This window comes from Pteropus alecto, unplaced genomic scaffold (assembly GCF_000325575.1).
Source record: "Pteropus alecto unplaced genomic scaffold, ASM32557v1 scaffold6, whole genome shotgun sequence".
NCBI classification, from domain to species: domain Eukaryota; kingdom Metazoa; phylum Chordata; class Mammalia; order Chiroptera; family Pteropodidae; genus Pteropus; species Pteropus alecto.
The window spans coordinates 254,032-278,695 of record NW_006437738.1 but is presented as its reverse complement, the minus strand read 5'-3'; the positions used below and the strand labels follow the sequence as shown (position 1 = coordinate 278,695).

Here is a 24,664-nt window from a genome sequence, read left to right as displayed (position 1 = left end):
TATATCAGAAGTATATTTTTTAAAAGTAATTTCAACTTGTCAAAAAGTCAAATGATTTAAAATTTAGCTTAATTTAATGTTTCTTTTCTGTTGCTATAAAAGTGAATGTAGTTTGCTATTGTAAGTAAAAAAAGCTTTTTTTGCGTGTCCTGTAAACATTCCTTCCTTATATGTCTCCCTCCTCTGGAAGTGTAGCCACCTCTATAAGTGTGGAAATCTGTAGTGGAGTGGGACATTTCCGAGCTCCTAGACTTTCCTTCTGCTTAGTGGCTCACTCTAAAAAGCTGAAGTAAGAGAATAAGGTATACCTTCCCTAACTAGTCTTCAATAGATTTATTCATTCATATATGTATATATTTTCCTGAATTGACATACAATGTATTATTATAAATGAGGAACTTTTAAGATAAATATAAGATTGAAATCTCTTTCTGACTTTCCTTTAATAACATTAAAAAAAAAAACCAAACTCTTACTTCAAGATCTGAAATTTGAGACTGCTTTTCCACTTCTTCAGCTCCTAATAAGCACTAAGAAGCAATTTGCATCAATTCACCACCTACTCCTTGGCATCCCCAATTCCTCCAGCAGTTATTGCGAAGGTGGCTTCATTTTCAGGCATCTCAGGACTAACAGAATACAAGGGAACAGAAGTTTATAAAAAGCTCTATTTCTATAAATACTATATTCCTGTCACAGGCATCACACTCCTATCAGTCTGAGTCTCCAGAAACATCTGAGTTGGTACAGCTAAATGTGGACTACAGAATTTGCCTACAAGTATTATCAACCCTTACAAACGTTTATCGAACAACTTCTATATGTAAGGTTCTTAATGTCAAGAAAAATTACCCCAAACTTATAAATAGGCAAAAGGGATAACTGAGTGTTCTTCCAGTGTACTATCAGGCATTGTGTTTTTCCTCTGAATTCAGTAGAGTTCTTTGTTTTTAATATCTACTGACTTCAGATATGCTAAGTGGAATAAAATAAATGGGGTTTTTATTCACTCACTTAAAAATTTTAAAGAGAAAAATGTACACTTGAAGGCCAGCTCTGGTTATATATGAGAGCAGTAACTATGATGACATTCCAAGAAAAGGGCTGGGTTTCTTTTTGTAGTCACTCCTGTACACCTGGGAATTCTTCTGAGAACACTTTTCTGCTCAATTCTTGGGGAATTCTTTGTTTGTTTGTTTTTTAACAAGAAGTGTCTTTCTCTTACATGTATATAAGGTGGTAGTTGAAGTCATGGGGGTAGCTGTGGTAGATGAGCTATGATTACCCTAAGTAGATCATCCATAACAAGCTAAGAAAGTGTAATGATTAAAAGTGTAGGCTCTGGATTCAGACAGCATAGATTCTAATCCTAATTCCATCCTTTATTATTATTCCATTCTTAATGAGCGAATCCATTCATTTACTCATTAAGAAAATATTAATTGAGCCCTAACTACTCCCCTGTTGTATTGCTTGAGATTTATGAGTGGAAAAAGAAATAGACAAATATCCCCGCCCTTGTGAAACTTATATTTTGGGAAAGGAGAGATAGATAACAAATAATGAACATAATAAATAAACATATTATGCGATATGTTAGAATATGTTAAGTGTTATGGGGAAATAAAAAGAGCTACATAAGGGAGATTGGAGTGTGGAAATTGGGAGGAGGCTATTTGCAATTTAAAATAGGGAGATCGAGACAGGAATTGTGGAAAAGACTTGAAGAGGGTGAGAGAGGTAGCCAGAAAGAGGGCTGTGTGCGGAAAGGTTATTCCAGGCAGGGAGGACAATAAGTGTGCAAAGGCCCTGAGGTAGGAGTGTGCCTGGCATGTGTGTAGGACACCAAGGTGCCCACAGAGCTCGAAGCATTGCAAGAAAGGGTGAGAGCAGGAGGAACAGGAATAGTGCCATTCATGTAGTGCTCTGTGAACCACTGTAGAGATCTGAGCTCTTATTCTGAGTTAAGATGAGAAGCCTTTGGAGGGTTTTAAGCAGAGGATAGATATGACTTAGTTTTACAAAAGACTACTCTGGCTTCTGTGTTCAAAATAGACTGTAGAGGGCCAATGGTTACCTAAGTGCTTGGAGACTTGGTTTTCTCCTATGTAAAGTGGGGATAATGACATCTATCTCTTAGGCTTGTTGTTGTAAACAGTGAAATATATATAAAGTACTTGGTGCAAGGCCTAGCAAATAGTAGCCACTCAATAAGTGTTACCTATCATGATTAGCAGCAGCATCTTCTCTACCTAAAAGTTTTAAAGCCAAGAATTCTTTGTGAGAAATCTTTAGGGACCAGAAAGAAGGACGTATGTGCTGCACAGAAGACTAAATTTTGACATTTTGAGCTCTGATCTAGTTTTGCTGTTTTCATTCAAATTTATGGAAACTTGACATAACTAACCTCTATGATAACTTTAATTACCCTTTATTGAGTCTACAGAACCCTAGTATTTTATGATTATAAGGACTGCAGGAGTTGTTTGTTCCTGCACATTTGGAGGACTTGATGAAATATACAAATGATTGAATGTAGATGGAGTTCATTTATTTGTTAATTAAATAAACAGTTATTGAGTTCCTACTGTGTCAAGTACCTTGCTAGGTCCTGGGGCATTAAAAAAACAGACTCAGACACTGTTGTGAGGGAGATGTACATGTAACCAACTGATTACAATTCAGAGCAAAAAGTGGGAATGTTCTAAGCAAAGCTATCCATCCAAGATATAGACCAAGGAATTTTAGTAAAAACATGGGACTCTCCTATTACCTATTCAATTTAACAAAAAACATTTGTTGCAAATTTCTAGAAGCTCCATAAAATACAGCATTTGTATATTATAGTCTTCCACAGGGACAGGAGATAAAGAGCAAAATGGTCTGAATAAAAACTATCTAGATATGGGAACTTATTATTTAATATTTATTCAATGGCAATACATAATAAGTACTCTGATTCATAGCAAAGAAAACATATTAAGAACTCATCTGATTTCTTTTTGGCTGATTTTCTCTCACTAGGATAAAGAGTTATTACAAATCTTTGCCTTATTGCTCAAGGTTAGCTAATCAATCAGTCACAAATATAACATATCTATTATGTCCCAGTTATAGTGTTCCTATCTTCAAAGTATTTAATATCTAGCGGGGATGACATATGCTATACTATAAATCACTACCAATGGAATGTAAGCTCCATGAGAGCAGGGCCTTATCTTTTTGTTTTGTTCACTGATCTTTCCCCAGAACCTAGAACAGCTGATATGTAGTAGGTTTCTCTTTAAAATTTATTGTTTTATAATTCTAAGTACTCTGAAAGAATATAAGGTGTACTGTAGGGTGTACTACAAGGGCCAGGGAAAGATTTCCCAAGGAAGTGATATTTAAACTGAAACCTGAAAAGAAAACTGGCAGAAAAATAGGAGAAGAATATATTCCTGTCATACTGTGTACTTCTGCAGTTATTACACTTCAGTTGGGATTGCTTACTTCAATATCTAGCTTCACTGTAAGCTTTGGAAAATCAAGAACAAAATCTATTTGTCAGCAGAATCCCTGAATCCTTAGAACTTAGTAGGGACTTCCCAATGTATTGGATAATTTTTAAAACGTGGTATCTTCCAGTGGTATAATTACAGCCTCCCAGGAGAGGCAATTTTATTTAATACTATATGCATGAGAATCTGAGAATAAGAAAATATTTTAAAAAAAGAATAACAGAATATTTACCTGTCATAAATCTTGGCAATTCTCAGTTCTCCTCTTCCCTTTCGCAAGCTTATTCTTGTTGTTGAAGCATGAGCCAGAATGTGTCCACCGATGGGTTTTTTGGGGTCTGCCTGAAAACTGAATTAAAAACACCTTTTTAGGTTTCATTATATGGACTATTTAGAGTAATATCTGCAATTTCAAAGCAACTTTTCTGCAGAAGATGGCAGCAGGGTGGGGCAGGGGCTTGTTCATTAACTATGGAGGGGGAGGGTTTGGAGCTGCTGTGTACACCATTGCCATCTAGTCCTGGCTTTTGAAACTCTTGTGTTGAATAGTTCATGTTTTGTTTGATTTTTTTTTAAAAAAGAAAAAACACAAATAAAACATTATTCACTGTCTTAGGATAACTCTTGGGGTTAAGCAATTTTTCTTTTTTACAAAATACAAAGATTGAATTTATTTATTCATGCATTCATTTATCAGAAATATTTATTAATAGCTTACTATGGCCTAAGCATTATTCTAGTCTAATGACTCAGAAATATCCAACCCTCCTTCACGACGCTACATATAAATGACAGGAGATTGAGAAACACCTTCTTATGCATTAACTGTATGTTGGAAGCCTTCAATGTTGTACAGGTTATGAATTTGCAGTGAGAATAATCTTAGAACTATCTTTGTCTTTATCACTGATGCCTAAAGTTTATTTTCCTAAAATATGATACAGAAAAGATGAGCTCTTACTAGATCTGATCATGTGGATTCAAAAATATATTGTCATTGTAAGGTAATTGTAAATATTATTGATAATCATCTTGAGAGATAGACTCACTAGGGGACTAACACTCACTCAGCAAGATGTGACAAGTTCTTAATAACCCTGCTAGTGAGCCCTTCAAAAAAGCCTGGGTGCAACAATCCTCAACAAAATACCAGCAAACTGAATTCAGAAGCATATTTAAAGGATTATATACCACAACCAAATAGAACTTATTCTAGGAATGCAGGAGTGGTTCAACATAGGAAAACTATCAATGTAATAATCATATCAATAAAAAGAAGGGAAAAAAACACATAATCATCTCAAGTGATGCAGAAAAAAACCTAGGCTTTGAAGTCATCAATAGAGGTAACTGAACATAAACTAACAGATTATACTTGATCAAAATAAAACCGTGCTATGGCGAATTAGCCTCAGTTCTGTGAGAATAGTGTTACAAGTGAATTCAAATTCTGCTTGCTCCAAGAAGGTGCTCAGGATTCTGGTTACTCTAAGCATAAGGTTCAGTGTAGTGAGGATGTTACTGATTGGCATGAAGTTGAATAGACTGTAGGATGGTGGGGATAGGGAGGTCTCTAGTAAAGGAGTCTGCTGATATAAACTGCTGCTTGATTAAAGGGCTCGGAGTTTAGGACCAGAAGATCCCTGGCTGGGCTTAAATAGGATTGGTTAAGATTCAGGAGGTCCAATATAGGAACTACACACAGAGAGTTAGTTTTGGAGTGAACCACTATCAAGAAAGTAGCAGCCAGCAGTTGAGGCTGACAGCAGTTAAGAAGTCAGAATGCTGGGTAGGTCGCTTTATGCAGGCTGCTGAATGTGGTAACAAAGCGATAATGTGATCTCATTTGGATGAAATAGCTAAAGTTGAGTTTTCTCTATAATGTTTATAGATCAATACCACTCTTTTTAATGGAATGGCTCTAAATTTCCCTTTGTTATGCATGGTTCTTCAAGGTCTTAAAAGAATCCTCTGTTCTATATATAGATGGGCTGCTTCAGGCCCTGATGGTATACTCAACTGGGCTGTGAACTCTGAACTTGCAAACACTATATTCATGCTTCTCTATTGCACTTCTGTCTTTGTTCTGTCTTTAGTGCCATTATTATTCATATATTTCCCCTCAATCCCTTTATTACCTATCACAAAGCTCCTTAAGCACAGACAATATTCGCATTTAGCTCTGCAGCAACCAGCTACACAGTGGGTGCTCAAAAATGTTTTTCGAACTTAAGATATGGAAGTTTTAAAAATACCAAGGAGAATATTGGACTGTAGAAAGATTGGTGCTCCAAAGAGGTAGACCAGTTAGAAGTGTCTATCAAAAGAAGACAAAAAAGGATAGTCAGAGTTAGCTAAATGGGCAGAGAGAAGTTTTAACAGCTGTGTTACATATGGTCTCTCATACTGCCAAGTAATTCTCCTATATGAGCATGGTTAGCTTCAGCTCCACTTTTCCAAACATTCAGTAGTCTCCATAAGTTCCATTCTCCATTTTTGTCCCCTCTTTTTGGACAATATTGCCTGGCTCTTCACAAAGAAAACGAGGGCTCTCAGGAAGAGGCTCCCTCAACTCTTCCTTCTTTCTACCTGCTACCTGCATACTTATCTACAGTTGTAGTCATTCTTCCTCCCTCCCTCTCAAACTTCTTTTCTTTTTACTTATTTCAGCAACTCCTCTTATATCTTGATGCCTTTGCACACATGATTCCTTCTGAAATGAAAGCCCTTTTTCCACTGTGTTCATTTAGCTCTTACTCATCCATCAAGTGTCATCTCTTCTTGGGAACTTTGCTTGACATCCTGAAACAGAGTAGAATCTGCTTCCTCTGTGCTCTCAAACCACTGTGTATATTCCTCTATTAAAGCACATACATTGTAATTTTTAATTCATGGGTATTACTCTCCCACTATACTCTAAATCCTTGCTCATCTTTGTCACTCCAGTGCTTAGAAAAGTGCCTGTAATACAGAAGGCACTCAATAAATATTGTTGAATAAATACAGAGGAAAAGACAATTTTGGTCTCTCTGGTCTAGATCCTTTCGGACATAGATTTGTGACATATCTTTGAAGAAGCTATAATTTAAGGAACTTTGGAAAGGTGTTTTGATAGAAAGGCAAATGTAAAAGGAGATAGAATTTCTCCCTAATTGAAGTAATCCTCTCCTAACCCTATTATAGATAATCTAAAGAGCAGGAAGCTGGAGCTTCTAGATGTATAGCCACTGTATTTTCTTAGCAAATTATTGTTTTCTGTTACCAATATGGTACCCCGTGCACAAAAGAGAATAGGTATTACTGCTTGTTATTGATTATTGTAGGTGAAAAGTCTGAATATTAAGAATGTCATCTCCAAAGGGAGATGACTTAGAGTGAACTAAATGGGAAAATAAATTTTAAGATTTGCCAAAGTACTAAGAAAATACATAGGAAAGATATGGGGAGAAAAGAGCTCTTAAAAAATGACTCATAAACTAAGAGGTTACACTTAACCAAAACAGAATGCAATACAGCATAACAGCTTTAGCTATGGGAGAATATCAAGCCAATTCAAATTTTACTTGCTCATTCAAGGTATTCAGAATTCTGTATAGAATTTTGGGTAGATTTTATGGCCTTTAACATTTCTTGTAGGTCACTAACACTTTGATAATTTAAGAAAAAATATAGACTCTCCCCCAGAAAAATGTGCATATCCAAAAATTTATATGTAAGTTTAGATTTGTGCTTCCTCCCCCCTCTGGTATTGATAGGTATTAATAACAATAATAACAACCATGATTTATTGAGTCCTTACTATATGGCAGTCCTTACTCTTCTAACTCATCTAATTATTTCCTTTTGCTTTGATTCCATATTTAGTAAATAACTTTGGATTAAAATTTGGATTCCTGTAGAGGTCTGTGTATAAGGAGAGAATGCACTGTTCACAAACCTCAAGTGTAGTAACGTTTTTCATGATCGGTAAACTGGCCCTCTGATTTTTCGTTGAGTCTATGAGCTTGAACAATATGAGTCTGCCCCTGAGAGATAAATTGGTTCTCAGTAGGATGACCAATTGAAATCTTTGCCTGTAAGGCTGAGGGCCCTGATCAGTTTACCAGAGCAATGGATACATCCCTGCAAAGCCCTCAAATGACAGCATAGCAACCTTTCTTCAGGCATGTACAGCCCTGATGTGCTATGTGGTACATTAGATTTGGGGTTAGACCTGGGTTCAAATTTTGGTTTATCAGCCAGATATGTGACCTCAGAAAAATTGTTTAACCATTCTAAGTGTCTGTTTCTTCATTTTAAGTGGGAGATAATAACTGTGCTTAGCTGGTAGAGTAGTTGTGAGAATAAAATGAAATAATTTAGGTGAGGCATTAACCCAGTGACTTTATTATTACCTGCTTTCATAATCCTGACTCAAACACTTATCTATCTATGTTACCTTGGGCTAGTTACTTACTTTTATTCTTAGTTTAAATGTAAAATGGAATCAAAAAAACTTTATCTCTTAGGATTGTTGTGAGGATTCAAGATATATTTAGTATAAATTGTTGGGAGCCTACTATGTGCCAGGAACTATGCCATATCAATTAGCTCTACCCTTACAGTAATCTTGACACATAAGAGATGATACTCAATAAATGGTAACTATTATTATTTAACTAAATGATTCAGATAAAACAGTTATTCTTTCAGTGACATGTAGACCAATAAACTTTTCTTAAAGTTTCTTTGAGCTTCCTTTGAACCAAGTCTTGAGGTAAAGCACAAGAGGTGTAATAGCATTCCACATTCTTTTAGAGGGCTTTAATTTATTTCTATTTCTGACCAAGTAAAAACAGCTTCAGAAAACCACCCACATCCCTTCTTTAGCCTATTCTCTTATTTCCCCTTCTTTTATATTTTTTTCTCCTTTCCTCCTTTTCTCAGGAAGTGGGGGAGTATGATGAGAAGGAGAAAGAGATAGGGGTGGATATTAGAAACAAAGGGGCCAAGAAAGATTGCTTCATTTAGCCCTTCTGGTTGAACAGAATATGGCCTATTGTTGAGGGTAAAACCCAGAATGACCTGACTGCCAACTTCAAATTAGAGTAATGGGATTATGAAGTATAGGATTATGATGATGGTAGGGCAGGTGATATCTTTCTGGGAGTGGAATGAAAAGGGTAGCACAGTGAGGCTAAAAGAGCATTAATTTTGAAGTCATAGATGGGTTCAAATCCTAGCTCCATTTTTTATTTGTGTGATTAAGTACTAAGTACTCCGAGCCTCTGTTTCCCCCTTTATAAATCAGGAATAATAATATCTACCTCAAATGCTGGTTGGAGTAGGGACCTTGAAAGGCCTGGGCAAGGGCAAGCTTGAAGGACAATGGGTACTTCTGGTACTATTAACTTGCTAAGGGGTAAGCTTACAGATAGAATTCTTGAGAAGGGGTCTACTGAGAAGAAAAAGACGGAGTGAGCATGCCCAAGAATGAGAAGGATGCTTTGAGATTAGGGGAAGATAGGGAGAGAAGAATACTGCCAAAACAGAAAACTTTGGGGAGAAAAAGATAGTTTCAAAAGAGGAGTATGTTTTGTTAAGTAATCTCCTACTCTAAAGCAAGCAGAAACAGCTAAACTTTTTTTTTTTTTTTTAACATTTTGAAAATGGAATTCTAGGGATTTGGGGGAGCAGGGAAAAGATGGAGCAATATATTGAGATTTCTTTATAGAAAGAATAGGGAAGCCCAAGAAGGCTGAATGATGTCGAGGTAACATAAGAATTACAGATGAAAGCACCTGGCACATGATAAGCAATCAATAAATATAAGTTCTCTTAATTTCCTCCTATATAAATTAGAAATAATAATAGTATCGACCTCAAATACGCTCTTAATTTTGATGGGGAAGAAAATAAGCTCAACTAGTTTAAATGACATGCACAAGGTCACCATGCTAGTGACCCTAATGTTTCTTCTCTAACCATACTGCCTCTAATTTTATGCTAATGATGTTGAATCAGTGGGTGACATCCTTAGAGAATAAACTAACTGCACATTTATAAGACTACAAATGTTCTAAGATGACTTTTTGTTTTAGCAAAACATACAAAAGAGGTAGGTGACATCATGGTCTTATTCATTGCTCATCTTATTACTTGCCCTGGTGTGAGCTTTAGGGGCTGATAGTTTGACTTTTTATCTCCAGACCTTCATCAACTGGATCATTCTAGTTCCAAAATCTGTATCTGTAAGCCTCATCTAGGAGCTACTGCTCTGCTGTATCACACGGCAGCTCCTCACCTCTATAATTTTGTTTCTTTTTAATACAATGTGCCATCAAGTACAATGCATGGGATATAAGCCTCAATTATTGTCAGCGTACTTGGGGACTCATACTAATTATAGTGATATTTCTCTGACAGGCCCTGGGCGAGCTGCAGCCTGGAGTTCCTCAACAGTGAGAAACAAAAATATTTTCTTTATAAGAGGTTTTCTAATAGCATTTGAAATCCTTTAGTTTAAAACTGTCCTTTTTTTTTCATTTAATGATGGCAATATACATGCTTTATATAAAGATATGCATTTAATTTGCATCGTTATAATTTAAAATACTTTATACTGTACTAATTATGGTGAACCTTGTTTCCTTACAATTCGGCTAGGTGGAGGAGATAGATGATGCTTCAAAGCAGATTCACCCAGCAAAAATACTAGCCTTCTTACCTCCTCTGGCTCTTTACTTAGCTCATCTCATTGTTAATCTCTTACCTTCTCCAACTCCTTCAATTATTTCCTTTCTGTCACCTCTCTATTTCTCCTTTTATTGTCTTATTGGAATCAATTCAAATGGTTTTACTCTTTTTGAAACTTTCTACAAATATAAAAAAAGAGCCCCTATCTGACCTAATTTCCACCGACTGCCTTTGCTGTCTAACTCTAGATAGGCAGTATTGGCCTCTGCCATGCTCCCTCCCCACACCTGAAGAAAGAACATTGCTCTTTAACTTGTACTGTTTTATTTGACTGCAACCCACTTCCTCCCTCTGAGCCAATGAGTCATTTTCTCTTTTTAAAGCAAGCCTTAAAAATCTTCCATTTCCCTTCAGTTTAAAATTATTCTCTTTGTGAAGTACTTTATGTCCTATGTATGAAAGACACCTTATAAAACAGAAAAGACTGCCTTAATGCAAAGACTACAGACAATTATGTGCCCTACCAAGACTTTAAAATTTAGAATTAAATGGACATCATTTGTTTTTCTTTTTTTATCGAGGAAAGTCACATAGTCTATTTTGTTCACAAGTGAATTCCCAGAATCTTGATACATAGTATAGACTTTCAAAAAAAAATTTACTGAATGAATTAAATGATTGATTCCCCCTCCCCAACATTTTTAACTTGCTTAATATCATTTGTATAGTTAATATTTTCACATTGGAATCTCCTGTGAATACTCATAAAAGGGTAGTGAAAAATGAGAGATATATCAAACTGCAGAAGATGCAGCAATATTCTTAGGGTTAATTTAGAAAATGCCTAAAGAGAGACACATTCGTTTCAATATAATTTACAAAATTTACACAAGCATATCAAATATCTTCTGATACATATCTCTATGACTCATTTATTTTATAATTGGAAGTTTGGGGAGGTAATGTACAGCAGGGTGACTATGGTTAATTAAAAAACAATTTTTAACAATTAAAAAATAACATGTCAATGACTGATTTATCTGCTACTATGTGATGTATTGACTTAGTTTTAACGTAATATCACTTTGTACTGTAACCATCAGAGTACTAATTTATGGAAGCAAGAATCATCAATGGATGTTAAAACAAATGGATAAAAGCTTATCATAGAACAAGTTTTTTACACCAGTCTCAAAGTATCACCCCACAAATTACTTATTGATTACGAAGAGAAAAAGGTCTTTTGCAATGCAGAAATCTTGTGAAGACCACTTTAATCACATGAGCAAACTTAACATCCTTAATAATGAACAAACTGCCCTATAGTCTTCCTGCCAAAAGTGTTTAACATTTTAAATGATGAGAAAAAAGAATCAACTCCAAACTGAGGGACATTCTGAAAAAGTTAGCCTGTGCTCTTCAAAAATGTCAAAGTCATAAAAGTCTAACAAAGTTGAGGAGCTGTTCTGATTAAAGGAGACTAAGGAGATATGACAACTACATGTAACACATGATCCTCCATTGATCCTGACTCTAAAACAAAACAAAATATGCCAACAATTATAAAGAAAATTATTGGGACAATTGGATACACTTGAATACAACTGTATATTAAATAACAAAAGTATGCCAATGTTAAATTTCCTGAGTGTGTAACTATACTGTGGTTAAGTAGGAGAATGTTCTAGTTCTTAGAAGAGGTAGATGAAGTATTAAGAGGTGAACTGCCATGATGTCTACTAATAATTCTCAATAGTTCAGGAAAAAAAATAGTCAAATGGTTTACCAACACACACACACACTGCATGTGCACACATGTGTGTGTTTGTATGGAGAAAAAATCTACATATGTGTGTACACCCATGAGAGAAAAAAATATGGCAAAATATTAATGATCGATGAACCTAGGTGAATGATATATGTCTACTCATTATACTAGTCTTGCAACATTTCTTTACTTAAAAAAATTTCTAAATAAAAAATTGATGAAAAGATCTTTAAAAAGAGCAATGTCATAAATTCAGGATTATTTTGATAGTTTATTCAAATACATAATCTTCATAATTTTGATGGTACAACTAACCTTTCTTCAAAATTTCTCTTTTTATTATCCTCTTTTAGCTTTCCTTGCCTTTCCATTTCACTGCCATCTTTCAAACAGAGCCATCAAGACGTGTGTTATGTGCACAAATACTTAAACAAATTCTGCATATAGCCTAGTATGGACTGAAATTGTTTTTTCAAACAGGAGACTACTCTCATAGGACCTCTTATAAATATATCTTATATATATCCTGTAAAAAGCCTGCATTTTTTTTTAGGCTAAAAGCTTATCAGTGCAACAGAAGCCATTCATGTATCTGGAATATACATTTTTATTTCCCTGGGATCTTTTTATTATTGTCCTCCAATATCTTTTTAGTCCTAGACAAAAGAGAAGCACATAGTTTAACTTTGAAAATAGTTAAACTATTGCTTTATTTTATAAAGAACTAGAGAAAAATAGGTTCTGGATATATGTGATATTTGCAATTAGGAAATAATAAGCACTGTGCAATAAAGTGATTTGTGATATGTGCCCACATCAAAACTGAGTACATTGGAATTTTCTATTCTATAATCTTTTTTAAAATTTCTATAATCTTCTTGATATTAACCTTTGTGAAACACAAAAGCAGAATATTGGGGCTTACGTCATAGTTGCTCCTGGATCGGCAGTCATTTGATTGGTCACAAACACAGCCACATTATATTCTGCATCAAGAAATAAAATTAAGAAACTAAGATAACAATGTAAAAACTAAAAGTTCATTGTTTAGATTTCAGAGTTTAGGACCATTATGCCATAAATTTATTTAAAAACAATATTATATTTTTTTCTTTGATAACATAATTTATTTAAAGTTACCGTTATTATAATCAAGGTACCTTATGGTATAAGAATCAGTATTTTTGATTTAAAAAAAGAGGGATATTCCCATGAAGGTAATTTTATTTTTTAAAAAATGTATTGCCGCTGACATTATTCAGAGCTTCTTTGCAAAGTCAACTCTGCAAATAGTCACAGATGCTATTCTGATAGCGCTATTGTATTTTTAAAAATCTACCTTCTGAGATTTTTTGGAGTCGTGACAACATCTGTGCCAGTTTTTGCTGTCGTTCAGCCAACTCCCCACGACCACTGAAATCCACTCGAAAAAGTGCCATTATTGAATCAATGATCTGCACAGAATTAATGTAAAAATAAATATGCACTTGGATAAAAATAAGTTAATTGGAATCGGAATCAATAGAAGAAAAAATAATACGTTAAATAGCTCTATGCATGAGCAATGTTTAAAAACTTGTACCAGTAGCTTGAAGATGCCAGCTTCTTCATGGAACTTTGCTGCTACATAGTCAAGTAGCTCCATCTGATGTTCACCTGGTGGGAAGTGCAGTGAGAAAATGTTATCAAAGCTGGAAGAAGCAGAGGCTAAGATCATGTTATGTCCTTGAGAGTCAGGCAAAAGAGAGTCCTTGAAGGATTTTCTTAATTATTTTGAACTTTACTAAATATGATTTAATATTCTATCTTAGCATATGTGCCAAAGGCTACATAACCCAAAAAGAATGTTACTTTCTATTTCAAAGACAATGAACAAGAAATAATTTGAGGGTGTTTTAATATCTAAGGACTTACCAGATGATAACATTTGTGGACTAAATTAATTTGGAGAAAAGTAAAATAAAAAGAGAAAAGAATGGTGTCAAAATGTGTCACTCGAATAGTAAATCAGTGCTGCCAATGTTAAAACAGCTTGAGCATCCAACTGCATGGGGCTCTTACTAGTATATGCACGCGCATAAAGGACATTGTCCAACACTGCCTCATGGTCCACATTGAAGCGATCGGCAATGTCCCGGAGGCGATCTGGACGGCTGGAGTGTGTCAGGATTAAGGAGCCAATAAATCAATTCCAAAAATATTTAGACAAAACAACTACAAAAAAAATAAGACTGTAAGTAAATTAACAGAGAGGCAAAACAATGTACCTGCAGGGTATTCTGGAGGACGCTAATAATCACTTCAAATCTATACCAGATTTTATTTTTCACAAGTGCCTCAATTGATGAATACCTTAGGTAGTGATAATGGTGATAGAAATGATTAGGCAGTAATACATTTAAACGTTAAATTATCTTTACAATAATCTTAGAAGCTAGTTGTTATGTCCTATATTACATTTTATAAATGAGGACACTGGCAAACAGAGATTAGGCAAATGACTCAGGATTATGCAGCACATCAATTACAAGAGAAAAACTAGGAACTAAGATTTGTGAATCTCTTTTGTTCTCAGTTCTATAAAAATAGATCTAGGAAGATAATCTCACTGAATTATAATTCAAGTCACTTCCCAATGAATTAATTCAGCCTTTATACTTTTTGCTTGTTCAATATGCAATAGTTTAATATACCGTTAATCATGTGTTGCCAAGGAATGATAAATTTAACTACATTAACCAAAGAGTCCAAAAAATTAAATCAAAGGGTCAGAAAAGAATTATCAACCTATAATTTTTGGCTTATTTAGGGCTTAAAATTCATTTTCTTCTAAAGGAGTTGTATTAGCTTTCTGAAATTAGTAAATTCATAGAGAGGCAAATTCAGTATACCTGCAAAGGTATTCTGGAAGATGCTAATAATTACTTATATCTATCTAAACTATAAAGAAGTAAAAATATTTCTAGGTCTTTGGTGATCCCAACAGTATGTCTACAGTATATTCCCTAAAGTGAAGTAAAATAAAATGCATGTCTGTGGTCTCATTTCACTTTGTGTTTGTATAATACTCATCATACTGTAAGTAATTGTAAAGCAAGGATCACTTATCATCTTATTTGTGACACTTGCAACCAGTTCAGTAAATGTTAAGATGAATTGTTTTCAGGATTTCCCAGCCGCCTATATCTTAATGCACTACATATGTTCTTCAGAGCTTCAGTGACAGCCATTAAAATCTTCCATTGCTACCCAGTAGATGTTTTTGGTGGACAAGTCAAAGAAGACAGGAATTAGAAGAGGCAGTAACAACATTTTTCGCCAGGTAAGTTTTTACAAAACTCAGTTACTAAGTGACCAGAAGTATAAAAGTTGGGCTTATGCTGAAGAGAAATTCAAATCAATCTATAAATATTTATTAACTGAATACCACATGGAATCAATTACTATATTAACCAACTACCAATGCAAGGCATTGTAGAGGATATAAAGAGTCATAAGACAATGCCATAGGAAAGGACAACACATAATTAAGTAGGCTAAATACAAACATATAAAAAGAAAAATTTAAGAGAGCAGTATACGTGTAAGAGACACTGAGAACATTCTAGTGGGACTTTCGAACATCCTTATTCCTCCCTACTCCCTCTTATATATGAATTGGCTCCTAACTGTTCCTCTCTACCATTCTTGATAAAATCAAAATTACCCTAACAGTGGTTGATAATCTGTAAGAAAAATTCCTCCTCCTCCAAGAATCATCCTTAATCAGCTATTTCTGAAACTAGCTGAGCTCCACTTGCTGGAGCCTTATACGTTTCACCCTCCTTCCCCAAGTTACAAGTTTCCTTGAGAGTCTTCTCATGGCCAGTATTTCCAAATAAGGTCTTCTGCACACTGTTCTCTGGCTGTGGCTCCTCTACTGGAGTATTTTGGATAGTAAATTCTATGAAAGATCAAGGAGGACAAAGTTTTCTAAGCTGGGTAATTAGAGATGAGAAAAGGCAGGCCTTCAAATGAGAGCCCTAGAGGATTTGTATGATTCAGAAAGACTGTGAGGTAGGGATAGCGGGAGCAAACACCCAATAAGATAGAAATATACCATGCAAATTTGTCTATGACTGGCCAAATTAACATTCAAGTGTGAGAGCAAAATAAAGGCATTTTCAGACATTCCAAGGCTCAGAGTTTACCACCTGAATTACTTTTCTGGCAAAGTAACTTGAGTAGGCACTCTAGCAAAACAAAAATTCAGGAAGGAAGAAGATTTGGGATGCAAGAATCCATAATAAATAAAGCAAGATACTTTATGGTTAAGTCTAAATAACTGCTGCATACAATGTTTTCAAATTTTAATAGCAGGGCAGAATGACAGGGGTAGAATAGACTGATCTCTTTGCCTCTAACTGGCAATAATGAGCAATGAGCTGGGAGAGCTAGGCTGGGACTTCAATGTGAATGACCTTATTAATTTGTACAAGTCTTCCTTATTGATAATAAGAATTTCCTCTGAACTTAATACCTTCTCGAGATACTGTATTTCTTCTTTTATTCATTAGTTAATAACACACTGCCTCAATTCCTTACTGTTTATCTGCAACAAGATTCCATCATCTCACTTTACTGCAAATGCTCTCTTGGACTTCTAACTTCAAACATTAGTAATCTTTCTCAGTTTGCACTTTCCATTTTTCTCTTTGTGGAACATTGCTGACTACTCTTTTCTTCTTGAACTCTCCTTTTGTTCATCTTCCACAAACAAATTTCCTCCCCTTTCCTGTCTCTACGGGTTCCTTTCTTAACAGTGGAACATCCCAAAGTTACGTTCTCAGTTCTCTCTTCTCTCTCTTAAATTCTCTTGCCCCCTTGGCTATTCCATCATATCTCTGGCCCTATCCCCTTCTCAAGCTGAGCCCAGCACTTCCAACTGCCATATGGATATCTTGCTGTACCTCATATTCAACACATTAAAATGAAACATCATTTCTCTGAAACATGATCTTCCCAATTTTGTTATTAGCATTATTACTCTCCCAGTATCTAGACAAAAAAAAAAAAAAATACTGAGTGCTTTATCAAACTTCTCTTTTCTTTGTCTACCAAATACAGTCATCAAGTCCTATTAATTTTCCTAATATTTCTTGTCTTTGTCTTTTTATTCCTACTGCTTCCAACCTAGATCAAGTTCTCATTACTAGCCTAGAATATTGCAAAAGTATCTAATTACACACATCATCCAGTTTTAAGCCCTTTATGTCGAAGACCTAAACCACCTGACCAGCCTGGCATTCTGGAACACCTTACACTTCAGTTAAACTTCAATTCTTTGTTACCCAAACAGGTTCTGCCCTTTTCTCGTCCATGCTTTTGTTCTCTTCATACCTCTCCCTTTAGTTTGGACCATGACTTTGAGTGAGTCAATAATCTTTCTAACTTTAAATAAAATCTTTGGAGAAATAAAAGGATTAAACATGAATAAAATACAATTTTCTCTAATGTATTTGTTTTGTCAATTTCACATTAAATCCTCTGGAAGAAATGAAACCTTTTAAACAAAAAGTGATTTGAGAACTTGATTGGCAATTGTTTTTCCCCTGGCTTTCTCGCTGGTTTACGGGATGATGATAAAAATTATGTATTTCAAACAAACTCTCTTTTATAGTAACATTACTATGTCATTACTATGTTAGCAACTTGTTTAAATAAAAAGGTTACAAAGTATTTTCTGTATCAATGAAGATAATCTTTCCTCCTGTGTAGCCACCTGCTCCTGGAAGTTGAGCTGTCACTAGAAAGCAATTAAAAGTTAATTAATATTAATAGAAATGAATAAACTTCGTACAAATGAATGTATAAATTAACATGGGATTTATGCTGATTGTACCTCTTTAGTCAATCTAGCAAAGAATCATGATCCTTTAGTTTCTAAACAGCATGTTATATATTTTTTATTTCTAACCAATGGCACTATCATTATTCCTATTTTACTGATGCAGAAAATTAGAAAAGTAAAGAACAACTTGCCTAGGTCGCACAGCTATTAATAGCAGAGCCAAGACTGGAGTCAAGTATTTTGATTCCAGAATCCCTTTCTTAACCAGTTTGCCATGCTCCTACTTAGGTCAAAGAAATGCAGAGTAATGTCTGTATGCAAAAGGTTTTTTCTTTACTTTGTTTTAAAAACTTTGTTTTTAAGTCTTTCTTAGGGCCAGCCTTACTCCATGGAAAGTAAGGGATTCTAGGCCTCAAAAGATTTTGTGACATTCTTGTTCATAGGACATAGAAAAGGTGGAATGGGAAAAACTGAGGCAGCAAATGCCTCTACTCACCTGTACACTCATATACCCATTTATCTTCTCCCCATTTCCATTCAGGTGTTCAGAATGCAACACATCACCTCAAGCATCACACATTTAAAGACCTGCTCTGGTATCTGTGCAACCATGGGCAGTTTACTTAACCTCTCTGAGATTTACTTTCTTTGTAAATTCGTTCAGATTACATGAGATTATATAAAGTACCAGGCACAAAGTAAGTTAGTAAATGATAGCTATGATTGTTATTATTCTTCTTGTTATCCTTACCACAGAGGGTATGAGAGAGCTGGGTTTTTCCAGTACGAAATTCTGTGAAAAAGAGGGAAAAAACACATAGTTAATTTTTACATATTTTCATAAAGAATAAAATGTCCTCAGAGTATAGTTTTCTTTTTCAACTGTCAAATCTTATACATAAAGTATCACTGTGTCATGAATGAATTCTGCATATATGAATACCAGTAGTAAAAATAACATTTAAAGGTGTTTTTTCACAGAACTCTCCTTTAGGTAAAAATTAAGTTAAACCAAGTTTTCCTTAGGAATAGTCATATAAATGAAAGTTTAAGACCTTACTATAGGAAGGAGAGCCTGGAGTTCTCCTACTGAACTGGGATCTTCAAAAGGGAGCTGAGGTTCTCTCCGACTAGCTACTAAAAGCAAATTCTCTCTGAGGGAAAACTTGCCCACTCACTGGTTTAGGCCCACTGAACTCCCATAGATTAAAATTAAGCAATAATCTCACAAATATCAATAAATACATAAAACAATAGCTCACTAAGACTGAGAGTCAACAGAAATAATGAAAACCAGATTTATTTCTCCAAATCAACAGCAACATCAACAATAAAACAACAGATTTAGTTTTCCGAAGACTGCAAATACTGAAATTGTCAGGCACAGTGTATAATATAGTCATGCATAAATTGTTTTGAAAAAAATAAAGTATATAAACAGAGAAGAGAAAATCTATGTTTATGGAACATATATTTCCTAGAAATAAGATCTGTCTCATTATTCAATTACCTTTTGAAGAAATGAAAAAAATTCTATTTTATTCTATAAGTCAGAAATAAAAAGATGAAAAATGCCAATAAGACCCATCTGTTAATGTTGGAATATATTTTAATTGCAGCCTAGAATAATCCTGCATTATGATAACTGAGATTTCATCATAAGTTCCAAAATAGATACAATTGGTTGTTTATTTAATTATATACATGTGTTTATATGTATGTGTATATACATAATTTTTTAAATATAACAAAATATTAAGGTTCCTTGTACCTCCAAAAGCTTCCGTGATTGCCATGCTTTCAATTCCACCTCCTAGCAACTTACTGGAAATAGAAAGTAAGCATTAGTAACAGTAACAGAAATAGAGATATCAAGAAAGGAGAAAGTATTAATATCATTAATATCATTTCTTTCTATTCACTCCATCTATCCATCCATCCATCCACCCATCCATCCATCCAAAGTGAACAAGAATTCTTGGCTGAACAAATGGCACTCCACCTGTTTAGATCACAAGTTCTACTGCGTATGAGCCAGTGGGTCAACAAAATAACTTCTAAGCCCTGCTGTTCTTGCTTGTGGGTCCCAATAGGAAATAGGCTATGTAGGCCTATTCTAGTCTTTAGAACTGAGTTGAATAAATGATCTCATTATTAACTGGATTTTTCATATTGTGCTGGGACTATGTTTTTACAAGTCAACTGAATATTCAATTTTTAAAAAATATACTGAGACACATGAAAAATAAATATTAGAGGAAAGGAAATAAAAGGTTAAACTAATTTTTGAATGGTTTGTAGGTTACTATAGGCTCATTCAGAAACTATATTTCAGGTCTGAATTCCTTGCAAGAAATTTAATCTTGTTTTTACAAGTAGTTTAGAATTTATTTGTTTCAGTTGCCTTTTGAAGAAAAAACTACTTCAAAATATTTCTACTACTTATAGTAGGAACAACAACCAGTTAGAAGAAAGGAAATACAGTATTTCAAAGATTGTGCTTAATGGTTATAAAATATATGATACACACTCAAACTCTTGGCTCCCAGTGGTGATATGGAAAACCATCTTCCTCTTCTCACTGTACTCAAATGCAGTCAAGAATCCAGGTTCCTAAAGAAAAGAAACATGAAAGGATCAAAAAGGATGTAAGATGATGGTTTTAATTTCAAATGTTGCCAAAAACTATATATTTGATTATCAGGGTCATCATTTGATATAAATGACAGTTCATTTGTCTTTGAAGGCAGCACAAAATCATGATTTAAGAACACAGGCTGTTGAGCCACCCTACCTAGGTTCAGTGGCCCCTAAAAGCTCTACACAAAAGCTCGGGTTAAAGGCAGATGTTTCTGCATGGAGCCTCTCAGCTGCATGGGCCTCTCACAGTCTGTGGGCCCAGCTCCAAGGTATGGGTCTGGCTCAACTTTAGCTCAGCTGCCTCAGTGAGCATTTTCTTGGTCATATATATCTCAACTGCATACATGTAGACCCAATGCTGCATACGTGTTAGTCTTTTTCTAACTCAATGCTCTCTTATCAGTTGGCCTATATATATCAGGAGAGAGCAACTTCTTTGGTGCTAAGCACTTTGTAACAGCCATAGATATAATATTCAAGGAGACAAAACAAAAATAAGGAAGAGGAAGGTAAAAAGCAAAATGAAAAGAAAGAAAGGCAACGAAAAAGAAAGAAAAAGTAATATAAAAGGAGACAAAAAGAAAAGTTTTGGTAAAAATAATTATCTTCAGAGTGTTCCAGGTCTTTTAACCCTTCCCTCAATCTTTCAGAAATTAATTGCTGTTGCTTTGAAACTGAAGTGATAAAAACTTAACACAGAGAGAATAATATACCTTGATCTACAGGAACTCAGAGCTCCCACAAGTTTCTAGTGTTGTTAATGAGAAAGGCTACAGAGACTTACAGGGCCTTTCCAAGTTAAAACAAAGAACAGATTTTGCTTACAATAAGTTTGTTGGCTGCCTCTTTAATCTTGTCCACTTTTGCTTCTGAGAGCCCTTTGACATTGCATAGAGCTCTTCTTGTTGTCATTTGTATCCCTTTGATGGTACAGATTCCTACTGACTTCAGTTTCTTAATGTCAGCCACATTCTGTAAATAAAAGAATGGAGCAGATTTGATAAAATACCAGCCTGAAAAACTGCCATACTATGTCATGGGTTTTTGTGTCCATATCCTTCCACCATGATGCCAATTTTATACAAGCAGCCAGGTGGAACCCACCCACTATGTAGCCAAATGTTCTGGAAATATCTCCGTAGAACATACTCAGCATGCTGCCAAATGTTCTGGCTGTGCCCTGATTTCCCAAGAATGTTAGTGAGACCGTGACAATGTAATAAGGAATTCAAAAGAAAAGTCTGTTGGTAGAAAAGCTAGCAAATTTATCCCACGTTCACCCACTCAGTTCAGCTCCTTTTTTCTATAGAACTTCATTACCAATATGTTCTTCTAAAAATTTTTAAAGATTTCTTTCCCTCTACCCTTGGAGAATGCTCATAACTACATCACTGTTAAGGACCAGGATTTTCTGTTGCTCCTATTTTCTAAATCCAACTAAAAGAGATTAAATGCGAGGCTTCAAAAAATGTCGGAGAAGTTTTACTATCAACTGATTGCTGTTGAAATTCATCTAGTTTGTTATTCAAAGTCTGGATTTCTATAAACAGCATTTACTCTGATCACTCCAAAAATTCAGATACAATTGAATTTTCTGTTAATAAGACCAGCTGAATACCTCCAGTGAACCAGTGGTTCTCAAACATGGGCAATTTTGCCCCTTGGGGACCATTTATAATATCTGGAGAAATTTTTGGTTGTCACAACTAAGGGGTGCTACTGGCACATAGTGAGTGGTTAGGAGCCAGGGATGCTGCTAAACATTCTGTAATGTACAGGAGAGCCCACCACCCCTATCCCCCAACAAAGAACTGCCCAGTGCCCAATAGTGCCTTGGCTGAGAAACCCTGAATTGGACAATCCCACACAACATTGAAAAAATACTTACAATTCCATGTTTTTGTAACATGTCAATGTCTTGGAACAAAGATTCCTAAAGGAGATGGAACACACACAAAATTTTGATTCTTATATCTAACTGTTTCAAATCTTTTAAAAGATTAACAATATTATGGTCATTCCAAATGCCTCAAATTCCACTTCTCCAGACAGACAGAGATAGGATTAATAATGCTTTTATAAACACATTGTTACATATTTAGAAGAGCCAATATTGAAAGGGTGGGAAATTCAATACTTTTGTCATGACCTCTTCAAATTTTTAACACCTTAAGCCAAAGGATTGGAACAACACTTAATCTATTTTTAAGTGTCTTTTCTCAACCTCATTCCCCACCAGATCTTGCACTCCTTCCTCTGCTATGTGGTACCAGTATGCATAGGTACCAATATGGCCATATCAATTGTTAGGTAATTAAAATACCTTCATGCCAGTTGCTAAGTAGCTAATCTTAGCACCCCTTGCCAAACAAGTTGTTACATATTTGTAATGTTGACTCTCTCTAGAACTATGTTTTATTATTACTGCCACTTTCTAAAAATAGTAGCTAACAGAGAAGGAACTTCATTTTTGTGGAATGACTGAATGTATACATATCTTTCAACATTTTTGCCATACCTCTTCATCTTGGAATCCTGGTTCTTCCAGCACAACTTGATCTTCCTTCATATTGTAAGGTAAGCAGCAGAAAAATAATCAATTCTGGGAAAATAAGAAATACTATTTAAGAAGTAGTCATAGATCATATAGTACAAAATCCTTTGCCCAGAGATCTTGATTTCATCTGAGTCACCAAGGGCCAGGACAACTAGAGAAACATTAAGCTTGGAATGACTGAGCTAGTCTATCTTTTTTCGGCTGGGCATGTCGTTTTTCTTTTGGAATGTATATATTTGGGGATGGGGGACTTAGTTTCTTCTTTCTATCCTTAAAACTGGTCACTTTTTATCATCTTTTGATTTCCTGTATCACAGTTAATCATGGCTGTCTGATATCTTTTTTATTATCTTGGAATGTTATTTAGAATTGCATATATTGCTATTTGACTTTTCATGTTTATGTTAATAACACTCTAAGAACTTTGACCTCATATTATTCTTCCTTATCCTCCCTGGCTCCTAAACTTAGTCTACCCTCAATAAATAGATTTTTTTCTCATACAATGAACGCCTTCCTGCTTGCTAATTACAAATGGGCTCTCTTGTAACATATCATTTTGCTTCATAAAACATTACACGTATTTTGTATTTACTAGTATTTACTATTTTCACTTTTTTAAGATTTAAAATTATGGTGGATACCCAATATTATAATAGTAGGGTAAATAAGCAGAGTCTTTAACTCAGTAGCAGCTCTTTTAAGATCTCAGGAATCTGCAGGGCATGACTGTGTTCATTAGAATAAAATGTGGTCTAAGTAATCTGTTTTCTCGGTTTATTCCATCTCCTCACTTAATACCAAAGTCAGGGGTCAGGGCCCAACACAAGGGGAACTGCTAAGAGAGAGATACGGTCGCTACCACCTATACATCTGAACAGCAAAGTAACCGAGGCAAACGAGGAGACAGCGTAAACGGAATCTTCTGGAATACTGTCCCTTAATCATATATATTTTACCCAAAATTCCAAACTGACTGCCCTCACTGAAGAAAAATAAAAATCATTTCTTTTCCCCTTGATAAAACGAAAAGATTGTTTTCTATCTTTCTGGAGTAGCAATTGATGGATTGAACAGTTGGAGGGCTCTCAGACACCTCGGTTTGAGGCGCTCAAAGCTGAGCCCCATTGTCGGGGAGCGTGGTTCAGGTCATCTCAACATCTCCCTCAGCAGGAGGCCTGGTCCGCCGGACATTTTCCTGACAACCGATTCCCTCACAAGGAGGCCAAAGGGGCCTCGTCAGGATGTACCTCAGACTTGATTTAATATTAGGATGCTGGAAATCCCTCGAGGTCACTGAGATTTCTCCTCAGGGGTGAAGGAGGGACGCATAAGGCCACTACCCCAGGGCCCAGCAACGACCACTAACCATTACCAAGGAAGGGAACCCGGGCGTTTCCCCTCAGATTCTTCACACGTTTCCCTTTTTGCCACAAACTCCGCTTGTACCCACAGTCTCCCCGAGGTTTTCAAGTTGAATCCTTCCCGCCCCCCGACCCGGGTTTTCCAGTCCTCAGGAATTCTGACTCGGAACCAGAACGCGGAGATCCGCGGCCCGCGTGTCGCGGACCAGGGGGATTGGTGCTAACTCGCGCGAGTTTGGGCACGCGCAGGACGTGGACTCGTCAGAGACGAGGGGGCGGGCCCGCGAGGGGCGGGGCGAGGGCGAGGGGCGGGGCCCGCGAGGCGGGCCA

General features: G+C 35.6%; 1 protein-coding gene across 2 annotated transcripts; it reads right to left on the bottom strand.

The window, feature by feature from the left end:
* Positions 1 to 350: 350 nt before the first annotated feature.
* DMC1 (DNA meiotic recombinase 1) lies at positions 351 to 24,545 on the bottom strand. 2 transcript variants are annotated; one of them, XM_025048852.1, is made up of 14 exons: positions 24,340 to 24,545; positions 22,932 to 23,015; positions 22,302 to 22,346; positions 21,239 to 21,385; positions 20,304 to 20,386; positions 19,545 to 19,597; positions 18,525 to 18,566; positions 17,656 to 17,728; positions 14,005 to 14,096; positions 13,526 to 13,599; positions 13,283 to 13,397; positions 12,869 to 12,929; positions 3,733 to 3,849; positions 351 to 629 (listed from the first exon to the last, which is right to left on the bottom strand). In XM_025048852.1, the coding sequence occupies exons 2-14, from the start codon at positions 22,980 to 22,982 to the stop codon at positions 560 to 562; spliced, it is 1,023 nt and encodes a 340-aa protein (XP_024904620.1). In that variant the 5' UTR covers positions 22,983 to 23,015; positions 24,340 to 24,545; the 3' UTR covers positions 351 to 559. The 2 variants fall into 2 exon arrangements, with proteins under 2 accessions (XP_024904620.1, XP_006914793.1); XM_006914731.2 differs by having other exon boundaries at positions 24,409 to 24,545.
* Between the last annotated feature and the right edge of the window lie 119 nt (positions 24,546 to 24,664).

What these genes read in the sequence shown, in the direction of transcription:
- DMC1 (XM_025048852.1), bottom strand. Translation starts at nt 22,982, where the DNA reads ATGAAGGAAGATCAAGTTGTGCTGGAAGAACCAGGATTCCAAGATGAA. An exon ending in TGTTACAAAAACATGGAATT is followed by an intron (nt 21,386 to 22,301) that starts GTAAGTATTTTT and finishes TTTTATTTACAG; the next exon opens with AATGTGGCTGACATTAAGAA. An exon ending in GCTCTCTCATACCCTCTGTG is followed by an intron (nt 17,729 to 18,524) that starts GTAAGGATAACA and finishes ATTGCTTTCTAG; the next exon opens with TGACAGCTCAACTTCCAGGA.